Source organism: Lepisma saccharinum, chromosome 1 (assembly GCF_977018435.1).
Source record: "Lepisma saccharinum chromosome 1, izLepSacc3.1, whole genome shotgun sequence".
Taxonomy (NCBI): Eukaryota; Metazoa; Arthropoda; class Insecta; order Zygentoma; family Lepismatidae; genus Lepisma; species Lepisma saccharinum.
In genome coordinates this window covers 157,758,190-157,779,610 of record NC_139229.1, presented here as the reverse complement: position 1 = coordinate 157,779,610, position 21,421 = coordinate 157,758,190, and the positions used below count along the sequence as shown (strand labels likewise).

General features: G+C 35.2%; 1 protein-coding gene across 1 annotated transcript in view; it reads right to left on the bottom strand.

Moving 5' to 3' along the window:
- Positions 1–775: 775 nt before the first annotated feature.
- LOC146002961 (ras GTPase-activating-like protein IQGAP1) overlaps positions 776–21,421 on the bottom strand; it is a 100,388-nt gene continuing 79,742 nt past the window's right edge. The window contains exons 28-32 of the mRNA XM_083141121.1: positions 20,729–20,881; positions 11,706–11,859; positions 8,720–8,844; positions 6,037–6,274; positions 776–2,413 (exon numbers count right to left, since the gene is read on the bottom strand). Coding sequence (XP_082997247.1) covers positions 2,297–2,413; positions 6,037–6,274; positions 8,720–8,844; positions 11,706–11,859; positions 20,729–20,881 — 787 coding nt within the window. The 3' untranslated portion in view covers positions 776–2,296. The remainder of the gene's footprint in view (positions 2,414–6,036; positions 6,275–8,719; positions 8,845–11,705; positions 11,860–20,728; positions 20,882–21,421) is intronic.

The window sequence follows — 21,421 nt, the reverse complement described above, 5'->3', positions numbered from 1 at the left end:
CGTTGGCCTTGAACGGGTGTCGCCTTCTAGATGAAGCAGTTCTCTCGTCGGAGAAAACATTGCATCCAGTGCTTGTGACAAAATCTTTGCGTTCTCGCGAGATCTTGTTCCGCGTGTGTGTTTCGCGTTTCCTATCGTGTGTTGGGTTCATGTGTTGAGCTGTGGTTTCTACAATGAACCCAGTAAATGACTTAGTGTGTAATTTGTTGCAGACACCATTTTCCAGATGGACGGATGAAGACAAAAAAGACGTTTTAAATTGGGGAGGGGGGGGGGCACTGGCACTTACTATTTGTTTTTCATTGCTTATAAATATACTTCTTCACCTGTTATTTTAGGCACGAGCCACTACTGATGCGTAACTCCAACTAAGTGAGCCAACATGGTGGTAGTTACATGGAACCACTTCCAAGGACTGAATATTATCACGATATTCACAACACGTATCAAATGACTAAATAACACCAATTCGTGTGTTTCAATATCATAGTTTGAGAATTAAAAAAAAAAAATCCTGTAACTTCCAACAAAGGTTATAAATTGCCACAGAGGGTATACCACCAGAAGTGGCTTCGAGTATTCATCATCACAGTAACACAATATCCAAGTACTTTCAGAGTTACGCAGGTGAAACTAATCCTCATGCAACAGGTCTACATTAACAATATGTTCAAGAATTAATAAGTACATGTAAAATTTGGGAATGTAAAATCAGAGTTACACAGTATATAAAATATATATAAAACCCTGACTGAATGTTATCACTATTTATTAATACAGCATTGTTAATAAAAGTACATCAAAAGTACAAATAAAAAAATTAGTTCATAGATATCTGTTAGAAAATGTTACATGAAATGACTGACTAGACTAGAATAAATTACTTTTACATATTTTTACACTTCTATAAAAGTAGTCTTTGATTTTTTTTATGGAATAGAAAAATATACAAAAATATATAATTAGTTGTCAATGTTGGCATAAATTAGAACTAAGTTCACATCACACGATTTTCATGTTCTCTTACACATACAGCATTTATACTCTTGATATTTTCCTACATACGAAAATATAAATGTTGAATACAATTTTAGGGAAAACTTGGCTTGCAAGGAGAATTTTCTGGATCTTTTGAACTTGTTACTGTTACCTGTACAGCACTATTTTACTGCTGAATACTTTATTTGCAGAAAACACATTTCCACAAGTTACAATGTTACACTTATGAAGATATACTGTAATGTCATGCACCAGAGTGCACTTCCTGTGTATTTTCTGTGATATCACCTGCTTCAACATTCTTTCACATGATTTCTACAGGCTAGAATATTTATAAGTATGCTGTGTGATGTTCAAATGTCTAGGAAAAGATACGCAATTATTGAAGTGCTTGTATCCAATACTGCACTGTCATTTATTTGTATGGAAGACCACCTACATATACATAATACATACTGTGTTGTGGATTCTTAGTTGCCAAGGTAGACATAATTCAGGTAAGGCAAGACACAATGCTAACTTGCTTTGGCATTTCATGAGAGCATCCTTCGAGCAATCTAGTGGACAGTTTGTTCTTAGAAACACCATATTCATATATAAAAAAATAGAATTGATGGGTAAAGTTTCATATACTTGCACTCTGTTTGCTGTAGAGATGAACTGAGTTGTTAACTTTCTTTGTACACTGTAAGGGCTTAACATGGCTAATCAATCTATTGTATGGAGACTTTGAGAAATGCTTTTTTTCTATGAGAGACAGATAATGTATTACAAATTGAAAACACATGGTTAGGGAACTTTGATTAAAAAAACTTCCAAGTTATAAGCATTATTGTGCTGTTGGAACTCAAATTTTGGGCATGTACAAGTATTTTCTCTTCAAAATATATGTGCATAACAAAAAAACGTGCAAAAATGTACAGAATTTTGTATGCAAATTGGAGATATTAGTTATGAGATCCCCCTTAGGAGAATTAACTTGGTAATTTAAGAAGATACATGATATACTAATAGCAATGTAGAATGTACAAATAAAACCTCCCCTTTACATTACATGTAACTTGTCTGGTAAATGTGCAACCAAGAAAACTTATTTCATGACAACAATATATCAAGTTAGAAATTATTTACAATGAAATTATATAAATCACAAGAATTCATTTAAAGAACAATAATGGCATTCAGTACAAAAATTTATAAGCTTTAGCTTAATTGATATTTACCTTCTAGGTTATCCTATCCTTCCAGTATTTAAAGTATTTGTGGCAACATTTTCCCATTACCTCTACTGCACATGTTAAGACTTCCCATAAAACTTAGTATTAATGAGAAATATAAGCAGATTGACATTCACTTTGACCCTGCTTAATATTTTTGTTACAGCAACGCCTTCATACTGCATCTGAAGAAGCTCCTGTGAAGAAGAAAAAAAAGTAACATGCTACTTACAAAACATGTACCAAAATGAAACATTGCTTACACAACCTGCTATGATCACAAGTTAGAAAAAACAACAAAAACCATAAGAATATAAGTTCCAATCATGAGAAAAACTACAATATTTGCCAATATTAATTAGATGATTAAACTAGGGTGTGTAAAACAGGCTCATGGTTAATCGTAGTCTGCCTGCAGTCAACATATTATAAGTACATATTATATGTACTACACACACACACACAGTAAGTGTTGATATACAGGGTGGCTCAAAAAGTCACTTAACACCCTTGGTACAAGGCCACTGCAGCGTGCAACGTGGAAATGGTGCTGGCCAATCGTTGCCAGGCCAAGGGGGAACCACATTGACACCACCCGCACGGTCGGTGGCCATCTTGATGTCCGCCATCTTGAATTCAAATTCAGAATTTTAAATGGGAAGGGGGTGATATGATATATGAAATCAGGCTAGCATTTCACGAGAAATGCAATCAATTGTGAAGGTTTCTTTAACCAGTAAAAAGTTATGACTGAATTCTTGTACCAATTTGCTCCTTTTCGAGGTGTTAGAAAAATGCCTTAAAATTTGTTTAGCTCATTGGTAAGGCATCGAGATGAAAGTGACATCTAGGGAGAGATGTTCACATGCCATTGCACAAGATTTTAATCAGATACATCCATGAAGAGCTGCGAATTATGAATGGTTGTCGCGAACAATCACAGTGTGACGCTTCCATTAAATGAAAAAGTCCTTCACAGTGACAAGGCTAATGTTTATGTCCATAAGGAAGTTCATAAACAGAATATTCAATGCTTTTTATCTGATAACCCATTTTTGACAGATCAAAGCTGAATGGTTAGTGCTGGTAAGTTAATGGTGTGGCATGCTGTGTGGAACACGATTAGTTAGTCAATTTTTCATCAACGGAACCTTAAATGCTTAGGGCTACTTGGATTTGTTAAATAAACAGGTTTCTTCATCCTTGCTTATGGAAGAAGGTACTTTTTACAGAGTTTTTTTTTCAATAGGGAGGAACACCAGAACACTATGGGAACGTTGTGAAGCAGTTTCTGTCCAAAGTTATTCACCAGATAACAAGGGTCCCATATTCTGTTTATGAACTTGCTTATGAACATAAACATTAGCCTTGTCACTGTGAAGGACTTTTAATTCAATGGAAGCGTCATACTGTAAATTGTTCGCGACAACCATTCATAATGCACAGCTCTTCATTAAAATCTTTGTGCAATGTCACTTCGATCTCGATGCGCTAAACAAATTTTAAGGCATTTCTCTAACACCTCGAAAAGGAGCTAATTGGTACAAGAAGTCAGTCATAACTTTTTACTGTTAAAGATACGTCAAGAAAACCTTCACCATTGCATTTCTCGTGAAATTCTAGCCTGATTTCATATATCATATCACCCCCTTCCCATTTAAAATTCTGAAGTTGAATTCAAGATGGTGGACATCAAGATGGCTGCCGACCGCATGGGTGGCGTCAGTGTGGTTCCCCCTTGGCCTGATAACGATTGGTCATCACCATTTCCATGTTGTGCGCTGCAGTGGCCTTGTACCGGGGGTGTTGAGTGACTTTTTGGGCCACCCTGTATATGCACTTACGTTCATTACAATAAATACCGTGAAACTTTGATTTTAGGTTTTTTAGAGTTGCAAAAAAGCTGGCTTTTTTTGAATGGACGTTTTTTCTTCAATAAAAAGCAAGCTTTTTTGAAAGCAAAAAAACGAATTTGGCTTTTTACCAATTGCAGCTAACCTATTTCACTTGTAGTGTCAGTTAAGGTTTTAGAGGTTCGTAATGTCATATTTTCGAACTAGCTAAATCATTTTACATGATGTAGCAGCCAGAAGACACATATTGGCCATTTGTTCTGCAGGGTGTCTTGCAACTGAAACTTTGAATGTACGTAACTTTTGTACAGAAAGTGTTCGACACATGAACCTTGCATTGCATATTAACTTTGTCTATGTTGATATTTCTAAAACATTAAAAAAGAAAATGATTATCTGCATGAACTTTCAGTATGGAGAAAAAGTTACTAAGGTGTCAAAAGTATTTATACGAAGTAAAGAAGAAACATAGATAAAAGACAGACCATTGACACACATTGAAAATTTTTGCAAGTGACTCCATTTCTTTCTTTCCACCTAGTCAAAAGTCAATACTCCATTCAAGGTTCATGTTTCTATCACTTCTTGTTAAAAAAAAACTATGCATGTTCAAAGTCTCGGTTGCATGCATTTTTGAACACACAGTAGTTATCAACAAATTAGTCATTTAATTTGCCCTTTTATACATGTTACAGATTCTCTAAAAGCTTACCTCTTTTTTGTAGGGCCAAAACAATTATCTGCATTACTTAGTTCAACATACCAAAGGCACATAAATAAGGAAAATGTATTTTAGTGCATAGTTTAAAACATAACATTCTCAACTTGGTGTACCGCTGACCTGCTGCCTGCACGTGGGGAAAAGTGTTGAAGGAAGATATAAATGCTTCATCACTTGACCTGACAACTACCTTGTCAGTCCTCCCAAGTCAAATCTTGTCAGTATGGCAGAGGGACAGGACAGATCATCATGGTTTTGTGTGTCCACGGTTTCAAACATAGGATTTTACATAGAAGCATGCAAATAAAAAAAAAAACTTTATGTGGGTTATTGTGTTTGCTTATTTTTCAATGCAGGTAATTTGTGCATGGATATTTTTGAACCTTTATTTCATACTTATTTCCTTAATTTAATAGAAATCTGCATGTACGGACTATTGCATATCCAGATTATCAGTTGCATCCAAAATGGATGCTAGATAATTTGAAATATGGATATACATTACCAGGATTTTGTCAATTATTTCTATCTACCCATCTAATATTAAATGGCAAACACTCAAGGTCATAATGGTTGATTCGTTCTCCTTGTAACCATGTGACTGAATTGTGCTTTATCTTTGAACAAGAAGCTGCACTACAACTTTGATTATGGGTTTTACAAGAGATTGTGATTGATTGATTGAGCTGGTGTTTTAAGTCCACTTTATGCACAGTAAGGATAATTGGGACTGGACCTACAGTTTAAAGTGGAATCCGAACCACTGTGTGTCTTCAAAGGATATCTAACCCGGGACCCCTTGATTACAAGGTGACGACGATACCACTGCACCATCAGGGAGGCCCACAAGAGATTGTGATCGGAGAACATGTCAAGAAAAAGAAAAAGAAAAGAAAAAAAAGTTGTACCATACAATTTGATTTATTATTTAGTGTCGCTTTCCTGCCACTTTTGGCTAATCGCAAAGATGAGGATGAATGATGATGATATGATGAAAATGATGAGGGAGGACACTCACAAAGAACACTCATGTCCAGGACAGGATTCAAATCTGGGATCCCTGGCATTGTAGCAGGCTGTGGTAACAACTTTTTCACAGAGATCAGCTGTACTACAGAAGAAACACTTTGTATGTGCAAAACAAAGTTCACAAAATGAACACTGCAAACAATTTTCATCTACCTATAACTGCATCTCTTTTTCTACCAATATTGTAAGAAATAAATAAGCAAAGTTTGCAACTTACTTGTATGTTAATCTTCACCTTTTCCATTTCGACCCCCATAAATTTCCCAATGATCTCGAAGATACCGTTGGTCTCTGTAGGGGTTATTTCAAATTGCACCTGCTTCAATTCAGGAGGAGCCAGTCCTTCAATTTCCAGAAGGATTCCTTTGTCACACAGCCACGGAGCAGAAAATTTCATGGTCATTTTTGACTTCACTTTTCTTGAGTGTTTCAACTGCTTCAAACCATGGATGTTACTGGAAGAGTTTGTTACATATGTTTACTAATTCAGTTGCAGAAAGTTTATTTTATAACTTTTAAGTTATGCATGAACTGGACTAATTAAATTACTGTACATTCATTAAAAAAAAAAAATACATGGAAATGACATTTGCAGTTTCTTTTATTACCACATAACCTCATTTTAAAGTTCAAAGTGTTAATTTGCACTAGAATTTGTATCTGTTTTTTTCATGTCATATGCGGTTGGAGATCCTTGAATTGAGAGGCCTCAGGAAAACACTCCACTTGTCTCTCCTTAGGGTCAGTTCTGGGTTAGAGATATGAACTGCAACACCAATTGCTGCTAAGTGTTAAAAATTAATAATGTTATGAACTAAGCACGATTAAACACACAAGAAATGGCCCACTCACCCCCTAAATATATTAAAAAATAAACTTTGCATGTGATGTCATGTTGCTGTATCGTTAAAAAGGTGTTAATAATAGAGGCTGTTTAAATGAACATTTCATGCCAACAGCCAATAGGCAGAGGAATGCAAATTTTGTTTTTGACAAAAACACAAAATTTGAAATAACACACCATAATGTTATTTTTTTCTGAAAGGTGTGTGTTGCATTTTCCTACCCCGTTTTGTCACAAAATGATGCGAAATAGACTCTTAAACACGAAATTTAGAGTTTATTTACTGACGCGACACTTTCTCAGGTTTGAATTATGCTATGAGTTATGCAATTATGATTAATTCTGCTGTAAATATTTGAGAAACAAAAATGGACCCCTTTATACAGGAATGAACTTAATACTCTCGTAACTACATAAATGTGTTATTGAAAGGGATATGCTTATTTTGTGTAATAAGTTCAGTTTTTAAATCAAATTTAGGATTATGTTCTCAATTTCAAAACTAATATTGTTGCCAGTAATGTTGATGCTGTACGTGAAATGATTGAGAGAGATCGGCATGTTACACTCCGTGAGATTCAGGCATCCTTGAACATTGACATGAAAGCATTACATACGATTTTGCATGGTCATCTGAACGTACGGAAACTTTCAAGCCGTTGGATCCCACACAACTTGACCGAAGCTCAAAATCAGGCTCGTGTAAATTGGTGTAAAGAAATGCTCAAAAAATTCAACCGAGGCAAGATAAATTTGGTGTACTACATCGTTACAGGGGACGAAACTTTGATGTATTCATACGAACTCGAAACTAAACAGCAATCCACTGTTTGGGTATTTCAAAGTGAGCCGAAGCCAACAAAAGTTTTTCCTTCCAGGAGTGCTGCCAAGCAAATGATTGCTTGTTCCTTCGGTTATACCGGACATTTGGCAACAATAGCTTTAGAAGATCGAAGGACTGTAAATGCTGAGTGGTATACAACAATTTGTTTGCCAGAGGTCATCAAGGAATTGCATAAAACAAACCCAAATCGTCACATTATTCTTCACCACGACAACGCCAGTTCCCACTCAGCACACCAAACTGTTGATTTTTTATCAAGTAAAAATGTCGAATTAATGACTCATTGTCCATACTTACCTGATTTATCATGTAATGACTTCTTTTTGTTCCCACACATGAAAAATAAGATGCGTAGTGAGCGATTTGTGTTGCCTGAAGCAGCTGTTGACACAGTTCCGAACAGCGGTTTCTGAGGTATCAGCTTCAGGGTGGAAAAAATGCTTTCAAAACTGGTTTGAGCATATGCAAAAGTGTATCGATATTAAGGGTGAATACTTCGAAAAACAATAAAACCATTCCCAGAATGTCTTTTTTCATATTGACTGCAGAAACTTTTCCAGGAGTCCTCATATACCACTTTTGATCAGATTTTTCACCGCCAAAACACTGAAATTGACTGTTTTTGTACCAAAATGTTGCTTTTTTATTTACCAAAAATATGTGGCTCAACCAATGGGTTATGTGCAAGATGTATCCTAGAACATATAATTAACTATCTGCATTCATACAAAATATTAGAGCACTAATTAGCAAAGCTGGAGGAAATACTCTCATGCACTAGTCATATCTGTCAGTCCATGCGCATCAACTATTATGCCTACTGACAAAATAACTAAATGCATCATAGAACATATTGGTCAGACAATCAGTATGGTTGTGAGAGAGAACAATGTGATACATGAAAATCTTAGAAACTCAAATATAAGGCAATAAACTTTAGCATAACTTAAAACCTAGCAAATGCTAGTTGAACGCATTAAAAAATTATGTTGATTAATCTTATCTACCTGTGGAAGCAAAAACATCAAAAGTGAACAACAATGATGCATTATTTACATAGAAATATCTACAAAACTATTAAAACTGTGAATGACAGATTAGGTGAACTGATATTTCAATAAAATTATATTGATTTATTTCAATGGATACTTTGTGCACTCTTAAAACAAAAAAAAAGTTATAGCTTGGAAACTCCAATAACAACATGCCTACCTCTTTCCTGCTGTGAGATTTTCCAAGCATTTCTGGATATAGTTATTGTAATATTTCACCTGCTCCTCATAAAAAACAGTCTTTTCTTTCAAGGCCACCAGTGCTGCAGTTAGTGTCTGAACCTCCTACAAACAAATAAAATATATTTACACACTGTGCCTTTAGCTAAAAGTAAAAACGAGACACACAAGAAAAGTATGTATACTCCTGTTCAGATAAAGCAGCACATACTGGTGGTGAACAAATTAATATCAACACACATATGAAATCGGGCCGTAATTCCTTCTTGCAGTACAGCCATGCCACTTGGTACAGAAATCTGCCACCTAGAGGCCGCGATGGTAGAGGTATCAGAAGTTTACTTCATGTAAACAGGAGTGTGCAATAAATATTACCTTCGTGTCCATACCACACAAAACAGATTAACACATCAATAACATAATTCTTCTTTTTCTGCTGATATTAAAAAAACTTCCCTTAGTCTGAAGTACAGATGTCCCATATGATCACAATAATAAATATTATAACAATTAATAAAGAAATTAATTTATATATTTTGCCTAAGAGCAATAAGCAGAATATATTGAAGGTTAAAAACCAAGAATTATGTTTGATATCAAACTATTATTTTATGTATCAAAGTGGTAATTTTAAATTATATCCAATAACATTCTGTATCACAATTATTTTTTTGTTTACATTTCATTGAGTTTTGATGCTGTAGTGAATTTACACAGTTTTGTATAAAATAATATTTCCTCTTCATGATTTCATTCCATAATTAAATGAATAATTCTTTTTGAAATTTTTGAACATGACATTTACGTACTACTTTGTTTAGAATATGATTTAAGTAATTTTAGGTATTTTAAGTATGTCAAAATAAGGCATAAAGTGAGGAGAATCGGATTAGTTGCTTAAGGAACCACCAGCATCCTGTATTCTCATAAGCAGGGAATGGATTTATATTTAAGAGAAACCAGAAGCGAATCCCATACGTGTGCCACAAAATCGTTGCTTCTGGTGCTGTTGTCAAGCTCGCAACTAGTACCGAGGGTGGGGTTAGCAATGGGCTGCTTGACTTGGGACTTTCTTCCAACGTCGCCAAAATGTTTGTAACAACTAGGAGCCGATGCTGGAGCTTTTGTTCTCTATTGTTGACAGCAATTGTATATAAATAGCAAAAGCAAACAGTTGGGAGGTGTAAAATTGAAAGAAGAAAAACATTTTTATTCGGATGACAGAAAACATAATTAACGCAATTGGAGGGTATAAAACAGGATTTAAACTTTTGTTTGTTTAATGTCGGTTTGGACTTTGTCAGTTATATGCAAGAAATTCACCCAACTTTTTCAGTCACAAGTGGACATGTAGCTATTGTGCGAATATGGAGTATATGTTGAGAAATGTTCTGAAACATAGAAATAATGTGTAAAAGTAAGTAAAATATATAAAATATGAGCCAAAACCTAATATATATACAAATATGGAAAATAAAAATGGAATTTTTCGAGTCTACATGCAATGATGTGCAAAGATAATACAAAATTTCAACTTCATATATAAATATGTATGTACATATAAATCTGTTCCCTGCTCATAATAAAGCATGCACAAACAATATTTATTATCTGACATGAGGGTCCCTGAATAGTAGGGCCTTGGGCGAGTGCCAGAGTTGCACCTCATGAGGGCCAGCTCTGGGGTGTTGCATGATGAACCCCACAAGTGCCATTAGTAGAGGAATGCACATTTTGTTTTTGACGAAAACATGGAATTTGAAATAAGACATTGTAATGTTAATTTTTCATGTTTCTGAAAGGTGTTAGGTGCATTTTCCTACCCTGTTTTGTCACGAAATAATGCGAAATGAATTGCAAAATGCGAAATAGACTCTTAAACACGAAAATTACTGACGTGACACTTTCTGAAGTCAGAATTATCCTGAGAGTTATGCAATTCACTGAAAATTGATTAATTCTGCTGTAAATATTTGAGAACCCTTTTATACAGAAATAAACTTAATATTCTGGTAACGACATAAATGTGTTCACTTTTATCCGCGAAGCTGTTTTTTCTTCTTTTTCGATTAATTTCAGTGGCCACTGCCACCATCCTCGTTGGAACTTGCTGCGCTGTTGCTTGGCGTGCGTCTTTTGTTCGTAGTTCTCTGGCTGCCGTTAGGTGCGCTGTGCATCTTGGTGCGTCGTCTGCTATTTCTGGGCGATAACTGCTGCAGTAGTGGAATCCAAGTATGGTGCGCTTGCCCGCTATCGATGTTTAGTTCGTGCGGGAAGTGCATTATGGCGTGCGTTTCCTTGATTTTGGTGTCTATGAGCGTGTGGGCAGTGTGTTTGACTCGAACCTTTTGAATTTTATGGCTATTGTATTTGATATGTCTAGCAAGACCAGTAGTGGGTTGGGCTTTTTTTGCATCTGCAGTTATCGCCCAGAAATAGCAGACGACGCACCAAGATGCACAGCGCACCTAACGGCAGCCAGAGAACTACGAACAAAAGACGCACGCCAAGCAACAGCGCAGCAAGTTCCAACGAGGATGGTGGCAGTGGCCACTGAAATTAATCGAAAAAGAAGAAAAAACAGCTTCGCGGATAAAAGTGAGTACTAGTTTCTCCGTATTTATATACTACCGCGTCTCTCTTTTCCCAATCATGAATAAATGTGTTATTTGAAGGGATATGGTTATTTTATGTAGTAGGTGCAGTTTTTAAATCAAAATGTATTCACAAAACCAAAATGTCATTTCATATACTGCTTTTTCACTGCTATAACAGGAAAATTGACTCTGGTCTTGTACCGAAAGTTTGCTTTTTATTTACCAAAAATATCTGCCTCTAGCCATTAGTTAATATTACCCTTTCTCCTCATTGACTCGACAAGAATGTTTTTCTGGTTCCATATTTAAATTGATGAACTATAATTTATTATAAACTTCATGTCATTTATTTAGCCTATTCTGACATACCTTTGTCCTAAACTGTCTGTATTTTCCTTTATTGCAAATATCCTTTGCAATGGCAGAGATGATTGTTTGATACCCATCTCTCCGTGTGACACAGCCTCCTTTCTCCAGTCTTTTCAGATTTTCCGCTATTTTCTTCTTATAGTCTTGAAGGGAACTGAAATAGAAAGTCAAATAAATGCACAAATAACAATAAATAAAAAATAAAACACGTGGGTCATGTTGCATCATTTAACCAATCCTATGTTGAAAATTTGAACAGTTGTAACCAGCAAGGACTGACAGAATCTTTGGAGATAGGCTAAACAATCAGTTCTGTGAAATGGATGCCAGTGGGGATAAATTCCACTTTTTCCTCATCTGTACTGTTTCAATTGGCAATTACTTCTTTCCTTAACGTTATTGTTCCCATTATGAGTACAAATTCCTGTATTCATAGTCACAGAATCTTATGGCAGTGTAATTCTTTTCCAAGCACAGTGCAAGTGTGGGATAGTGGGGGGAGCAATAATACGTAATTAGTATTTTTTCCCTCCAAATATAAACTTTATTCCTTATCTTCTGAAGATAACCAGGTATTTTACAAAAAGAAACTCTGTATTTAGAAATATGTTTTACACAACCAGCGAATATAAAAAATAACAATAATAAAATGGCATTCGTACAAACTATCAGATAGGGGAAATTTTTATGATTTTACTGAAACACAAGTATGCTGAAATTTCAGGGAAAAAATGCAGGATTTGAAAGTGAGTCTCTGGTTCGCCATGCAATTGTTCTACCAACTGAGCTCTTGAGTCAACCTGGTTTAGGGATATTTTTCACTGCCACTGCTTTTCAGGCGTGGAATTGCCTATGTCAGTGCTAATGCAATGGGATCTGTTGCCCAAACACTGATGACGTTGAAAGTGTCTAATTTGTCCCAGAGGGGAGCTGTATAGTATTACTTCATGGTTTGGCAACCACAGATGTACTACATAGAAATTTTACAGAGCAATGGTACGTTATACGAGAGACCCGGGTTTAAGTGCTGGGTGAACCTGCATTTTTTGCTGAAAGTTCTACATACAGGGTAGCTACAAACAAGCAGAAATGAAATTCCCTGACTTTTCCAGGTTTTCCAGGACAAAATTTACATTTTTCCCTGACAATTACAAACTAAACTAAATCGATGTTTTTGCAAATGGAAATAATAAACTCACTCATACAGATCCAGGTATGGATTTGTTAAGTACCAATATTATCTTCTATGAAATTGACTTAATTTCTCTATTCTCTATGATCTGAATTCAAACCGCAAAATAATGAATTTGGAAAATTATTACGATTCACAAGCTAGGGAAGGATTACGGAATTTTATCATACGCAGTAAGTTTAAATAAAATACTTGATTTTTTTTTAAAGTTACAACTAAATGAGACAAGAATGAAGAGTGATTGATTAAGAAATACAATTTGTAATTTATCAGAATTTGTAATTTATCAGTCTCCTTATACATTCTCGGTATTTATGTTGATATTTCCACTGAGGTTTGGAACCCTCTCCTTGCAAGAACCATGAGTGCGGTCTCATTTTTCGATGCATAAAGCTACTTACTTCTCTCTTCTCTGTAAAGCAAACAACTTAACTTTTACATATAAGTGAAACAACTGAATCGAACAAAATAAAGTGTCATATTTCCCTTATATTATCAATGGGATTTCTGCTTCAGTACAGTATATCCAAGTGAAGTACTGTGAAACTGACAACATGCAGTTATACCATTATTGCTGATGAAAAGGGTACGTAGGTATTAGAAATTTAACACAAGGAATTTATAGAATTGCATTGTATAGGTACCTGATTTAGCTAACCACACATTAAAACAGGAACACTCTGTTAATAACAGTTTCTGAAAGTTCATATACGAGGGGCATCCGAAAAAAAAAGGTCCAATGGTGCCTATATGCAGCACTAGTGGTCAGAGAGTGACACACACACACATGCAGGCAGGAAGAAGTGGCATGTAGTTGTAATCTTGTACAGTTGCAATACAGCCATTTTAGGACAGTTCTATGTTAAAGATTGCAGCTCTCATACAGTCTCCCACATACAGGGTTCCCACGCAAACTCCAAATCCATTTTCCCTGAGATTTCCCTGAGTTTTCCAGAATCCTCATATTTTTCCCAGAGTATTGAATGCACAGTAAATGACTACTATAATTTTACAATGGCCTCCTCCATTTCCCCTCATAGCCATACCATCCTCACCTTCTTAATTACTGTTGTTTTCTGATGCAAATAACAAAACTAGTTCAATAATAAAATAAAATCACACTTCTTTGCATGTAATTAAGAACAAAGATGACCAGTTTTCTAGAACTTTAAACAACTCTGAAACAATTTCTAACATATCTGATATAGAACATTGAAATATTTTCACACTTTTCATACATGTTTATAAATGGATACAATATCAATTTATCTGTAATGCGTACAATAATAGTTAAGACAAACAAATTATTGGAATTTTTAAAACATATAAAAATGAAGTGACAATTATTAGTACCGATTTAAAAAGGAATAATAAGTTACTGAGACTGAAATATAAAACAAGAAATGTACTTAATGTCTGATACAGCAAATTAAGAAACTTTACTTCTCAGAAGCTTTAAGTTTTTTTAATTGTTCTGCAATAGCCTTCGCTTCTTCTTGCATCTTAATAAAGTGTCATATTTCCCTTATATTATCAATGGGATTTCTGCTTCAGTACAGTATATCCAAGTGAAGTACTGTGAAACTGACAACATGCAGTTATACCATTATTGCTGATGAAAAGGGTACGTAGGTATTAGAAATTTAACACAAGGAATTTATAGAATTGCATTGTATAGGTACCTGATTTAGCTAACCACACATTAAAACAGGAACACTCTGTTAATAACAGTTTCTGAAAGTTCATATACGAGGGGCATCCGAAAAAAAAAGGTCCAATGGTGCCTATATGCAGCACTAGTGGTCAGAGAGTGACACACACACACATGCAGGCAGGAAGAAGTGGCATGTAGTTGTAATCTTGTACAGTTGCAATACAGCCATTTTAGGACAGTTCTATGTTAAAGATTGCAGCTCTCATACAGTCTCCCACATACAGGGTTCCCACGCAAACTCCAAATCCATTTTCCCTGAGATTTCCCTGAGTTTTCCAGAATCCTCATATTTTTCCCAGAGTATTGAATGCACAGTAAATGACTACTATAATTTTACAATGGCCTCCTCCATTTCCCCTCATAGCCATACCATCCTCACCTTCTTAATTACTGTTGTTTTCTGATGCAAATAACAAAACTAGTTCAATAATAAAATAAAATCACACTTCTTTGCATGTAATTAAGAACAAAGATGACCAGTTTTCTAGAACTTTAAACAACTCTGAAACAATTTCTAACATATCTGATATAGAACATTGAAATATTTTCACACTTTTCATACATGTTTATAAATGGATACAATATCAATTTATCTGTAATGCGTACAATAATAGTTAAGACAAACAAATTATTGGAATTTTTAAAACATATAAAAATGAAGTGACAATTATTAGTACCGATTTAAAAAGGAATAATAAGTTACTGAGACTGAAATATAAAACAAGAAATGTACTTAATGTCTGATACAGCAAATTAAGAAACTTTACTTCTCAGAAGCTTTAAGTTTTTTTAATTGTTCTGCAATAGCCTTCGCTTCTTCTTGCATCTTATGTTGTTTGGCTTGTAAAGCACGGATCTCACTTGCTTTACATTTCATTTCTTTCCTTTTGTCTACTTCGTATCTAATACGTGCACCTTTAACACTCTGGATCATATCTTTGCTTACTTCTACATTTGACACTCCTCTCACCACTTTCACTGCGTCATAAACTTGCCGAATAGCCACAACAGACTTCTTTCAAGTTTTCTATTAAATCCTGCTTATTTACAGAAAACCCACTTTCCACATATGCATTGACATGTGATAAAATCAAAACCAACTTAACAGTGCTCCAAAACAAGCCTAATCTAAGATGAAGAAGTGAGGAATACTAGTACGTAATGGTAAGTTAGTGACAGTTGCAAGTGCAAGTGTGATGAGGGGTTAAGTATACACCATTCGACTGACCTTCGTCTCATGATATCTGTTGAGAAAACTATTTCACTACATGATATTAATGTAGATCTGCTGGTCCTACCAGTAATTCCATTTTACACATATGTGAGCTTTTGAGGCATGTAAAAATTCACATGTCATGTCATGACTATAACAATAGTTGAACATGATCAAAAACTTAAAATATGAACAAGTATTTATGAACAGTACATAATTCATATATGGCACTAGTAAGTAAATATTTAAAATTCTGTTCTAAATGCAGTAAATACACAATCAACAATATTGTACACATAAGATGGCAGAAAATAAATATTTCCCTAAACATGACACTCCATTTTTTTACTATTTTGTAAAAAAAGAAGGAAGAAACAACTTAAAACTACTCCCTAATAAGGGAAATCAGATGAACACTGGTTAACTTTAGACATCAGCTTATCTTTATTATGCGTTTTCCACATCTTGAAATATATTGTACGTCATGTAAAAGATCAAAATCGGTTAATTAAATTTTAAAAAGAGCAAAATTTATGAGGGTATACACTTGGTCACCAGCTCTGGAATTACATTTAAAAACAAGAAACAGACAAACAAATAGATATGAGTTCCTTGCTGAAAGAGAAATGCTACAACAGCCTGGATTATCCACAGACAGGAGCATATTATAATCCCTCAGTTTTGCTTCATTGGGAATCATTAATCAATCACAAGATTTTCCCTGAGATTTGTATTTTTTTCAAATTCCCTGAGATTTCCAGGTTTTCCAGGTGTGTGGGAACCCTGCACATACTGCAATGTAGCCTACTTGTAGTAATCACATTTTTGCATGCTCAGAATTTGGCACAGAGCAACCAGCAATTGTGTGAGGTGTGCAGACCAGACGTCGTGAGTGATAGTATAGTCAGACGATGGTGCAGCCAATTCACGGAAGACGAATCGAATGTGCACAACCCCATATAGCTGAGTACACGCTATATGGTGGTATCACTTCAGGTGAGAGATCTTGGACCACTCCCTGTACAGCTCTGGCCTTGCATGTACCGACTTTCATCTCTTTGTTTAACTGAAGAGGTTTCTGGCAGGACAAGGATTTGACAGCTACACTGCGGTAGAGATAGTTCGTCTTGGCTGTCAGACACATATGCCAAGGGCATACAAAATTTAGTGCCATGCTACGACAAATGCCAGAACAATGGTGGTGATTATGCCGAAAATTAGGTTAGGACTCACTGTTACTAATGCAATAAATTACAACTGATATTCTTGTTTTATTTATGCCTAACTGGTTGGGACCTTGATTTTTTGTTATTTTTTTTCCAAATTGGTGTATTTTTTTATTTTTTACTATTCGGTGTTATTTTCCCCAAAATTCACATTTTCATTTTAGCTAATTTTCTGGCAATTATGTGAAATTATACCTTCATGGTGTTTTAAAACTACTGATTTAAATTGTAAGTCACATGGCCTATGCCTCTTCATGAGAGTTTGATATCTTGAAAGTTATTTTCCATACCCCCTTTCTAATTTTAAGGTAAGGGTTTTAGATAATGGAATTTTTGCCGTACATACTGAAGGGTGCATAATGACCATAAGTGGCAACGCACCCAAGAAATTTACAACAATCAATCTCAAGTGACAGATACTGATATATATTATGGCACCAAAAATTGGCATTATCTTTTTTTGACTTGTTAGTGTTACATTTCCAAAATTCGAGTTTTTGTTTGATTTTTCTGCCAAATATACCGAAACTTAATACTCCATTGTGCTTTTAAACTATTATTTTAAAATGAAGGTCACATGGTCTACGTATTTTCGTGACAGTTTGATATGTTGGAACAGATTTTTGAGAAATTAAAAGTAAAGTGCCCCCCTGCCATGAAGGTGTATAGGGGTGTGGAGTTATGGCTCCACACTTTCTTGAACACGGCTGAAGGTGGGGATGATGTGATCAGCACCATGCTCCTGGCTACTTTTATCCCTCAGTTTCCTCCAGGCAAATGCTTGATATGATGCTGGGTGGGTGCCGGAGCAGTTTGAATAGGTGGAAAAGGTCCTGGGTCTCCCCGCAGGGGATCGACCCCGGGTCTCTTGCATGGTAGTCAGATGCCCTAATAACTGAGCTCCATTATTTCTCGCTCGACAAATGCCGATGGTGTGCACTTAGCTTGGTAATTCAAAACACATCTCGTGCGGCAAATACTGAAGATGTGGCTCCTGTGTAATGGTAGATACGCACTCGATCTCCTTTTAGAACCCTGCCACTTTGCTCTGTGATGCAAATGGTTTTGATAGAAGTTGAAAAAATCGTGGGAAATACATGATTTAATGTGGCTAATGGAGTTATTATAACAAGCATTATAGTTTACTCTTGAATAAAATGTTGGAAAACTTGCACGTTCTATGTACACAAACATGGCCTAGAAAAGACAAGAATGTTGGATTTCATGGAATTTTTCATTGCTTTAGGACATTTTTTAAAAAAATCGCTAGAAAAGCTAACAATTCGCATTTTATGCCAAATTCGCATTATTTCAATATTTTGAACAGGTGAAAAATGTGTCCAGACATCACTGTACATACATAAACACAACTTCGCAGCAATTACCATTTTTCACGGTTTTCGAGTTTGTGAAAAATTAATGTCCCTAGTAATTGGAAATTACTTTCTGGCCACCCCTCGTATAAATCAGTAGAAGGAATGTGAAAATTTAGCAGGACTGGCAGAGCAATTCTAGAAGAAAGTGGTTTGCTTTTATGATTGAATGATTCGAGTAAATATGATATTCACATAGTTTATTTCGTAATATTGGACATTAACTTCACTCAGTGAGAGATTAAGGACCATCTCTCATGAGTTTAAACAGACAGGACAGAGTGTGGTGTTAATTTCATTGCAATACTAGTGTTGCAGTAAATTTGAGGTTGCACTTGCCAATTTTTATAACGTTCACCAATGCAGATTTATGTTTTACTTCTTCGTTATAGCATTCAAAATATATGTTTTGTTGGATTCTTCTTGATATCTAAGAATAGTGGAATGTCATTGTAAACGTATGTTAACTTGTGCGAAACCAGTAATACTTCAGGATGATGAAAGAAAACCTTCGTAAGCATTGCTACATTAAATAAGGTGAAGTGAGTCAGAAGAGTAAAAAAAATCCAGCAGCATATTTGCAGTTTAAAGCTCTTCTTGTTGGATGTTGCAGTCAAGACATCCAACAAAAATCAATTCCATATGAGTGCCATGCATGCAATTTCTGTCGCATGTTGTAGTGATATACTTTGTCGGGTGGCGATATTCGACAAAAATCATATGTATCAATGGAGCCTATTTGTTTCCATGTTCCTTCAGTTTGTCCAACAAAATGCCTTACTACAACGCCCGACAACTATCTGACGGTGCCACCTGCTCCCATCCCCTCCATCTGTTGACAGTTCTGTCCCCTTACTACTCCCATACGGACAAGAAAAAATGATAATTCAGTGCATTTTCCACATAATATTTAGAGGCTTAACACATTTTTCTGGCCCTCCGGAAATATAAATCTCAATATCTATCTATCTCTATATCAATCAATCAAAACCAATATCTCTCCCTCTGTCTCTCTCTCCTTCCTGCCATCACTGGTTTCTAGCATTGTGGTTATAGATTCTACTTATTAACCATAAAAATAAAAACCCAATAAATAATTTTCTTAACCCACTGCTATAATTAACATATATGTGGTTGTGTTGTGCATAAAAGGGGTCTAAAAGTTGAGGCCGAAACTTAGCAACAAGATTTCCTGTTCCCATGGAGAGTTCCATAACGATATATTAAAGTCAACAAGACAAAATTCCCTGACATTTCCTGGTTTTCCAGGTCTGTTGCCACCCTGACATAGTACATCTCTTATGTGTGCTAAATCAAAAGATAAATATACTGATATTAGTAAGAGTACTGATTAACCTGCTTCATCTCTAAAAACTTGGACTAACTAAAAGTGCACTATTTCCTTTCATTACTCAACATTTGCACAGAATATAAATTCAAATTTAACAAAGTAAATTTGAACTGGCACATCTAAATGTAACTGTGAAAGTTTAATTGTTTAGCCTTTTGTTCCTGATCAAATGTTGTAACTCACTGTGTATTTCGTTCTTTACCTAAATGCAAAAAGACACATGTGAAATTGTGTCAAAACATTGAGCAATAAAAAGAAAAAGTATAGTTTTAATTAATACTAATATGAGTGAAGGTACATGGACAATCTGCATGCAAATAAGTTCTAAAAAGTTTATTACTTTTTTTATTCATTTGCCTCCTTAACATATTTGCAGAATTTACACAAAGTTACAAGCTGTTTAGAAATATCTGATTGGTAATGGATAATTTACCATTTAGTTTTTGACGAAAACATGAAATGTGAAATAAAACATTGAAATGTTAATTTTCCATGTCTTTGAAAAGTGTGAGGTGCACTTTGCTACCATGTTTTGTCAGAAAATGATGCAAAATGTGAAATAAACTCAAACACGAAATTTGGGGTTTATTTACTGATGCAACACTTTCTGAAGTCTGAATTATCTTTAGAGTCTGGGAAATTGATTAATTCTGCTGTAAATATTGGAGAAGCAAAAATGGACTCCTTTACACAGGAAAAAAACAACATAATACTCAGAAGTGAAATATTAATTTTGTGTAATAAGTATAGTTTTTAAATTGAAATTTAGGTTATAATTTGCCATTTTAACACTGACATGTCATTTTATATACCACTTTTGATCCCAAAATGTGTCGTTTTTATACTGAAATCTGGGATCTTTTATTCACCATAAATATGTGGCTCTACTGAAGAGCCTATATTGATAAGACAATGATCGAGTAACAGTTAATATGCCCTACCCATAATACTCACCATTCTCCAGTTCCAGTTGACTGAACACTCTCCTTCCCCTCCTGCCGCCTTCTAAATGTCTCCTCTTGACGTGGACTTGGCACAGAAGACAAAGAATGCAACAGGGTGACTCCATCAAGAAATGGTAAAGTTGCCACTAGCATCTCTTTGGTTCTTTTCATCCATGGAACAGAAAATACAATGGCAATTAAGCTCCTCACTTGCATTCATAATTATTGGAAAAACAGATACTTGAAGAGTAATTTCAACAATAGCAAATGAATCAAATGAACAAAAACACTTCAGAATGACTGAAAACTTGGTAAAACCAAGTAGTGCATAAAATTATGAATTAAGGTTTTTCTTTTTGAAGTCCACTTTATGTACAGAAAGGCTCATTGGGACTGGACCTACAGTTTAAAGTGGGATCCACACACCATATCCCTCCACCGAGTATCAAACCCAGGACCCCTTGATTACAAGATAACACTGCACAATCACAGAGGCTGGAAAATAATTCCATCACACTCACAGTATTGCACATTGCTTACATAACTATAACAATTTTACATGTCTTTGATACTGTATTTTATATGTCATTTAACCTTTAGTGGATGGCTGCATCTGATGCTGGCTAGCCTCTAAGGATGAAGGATTTCAAACATGCTCTTTTCAAATGTTGAATCCCGATACTTTTGAAACACTACATAAAAG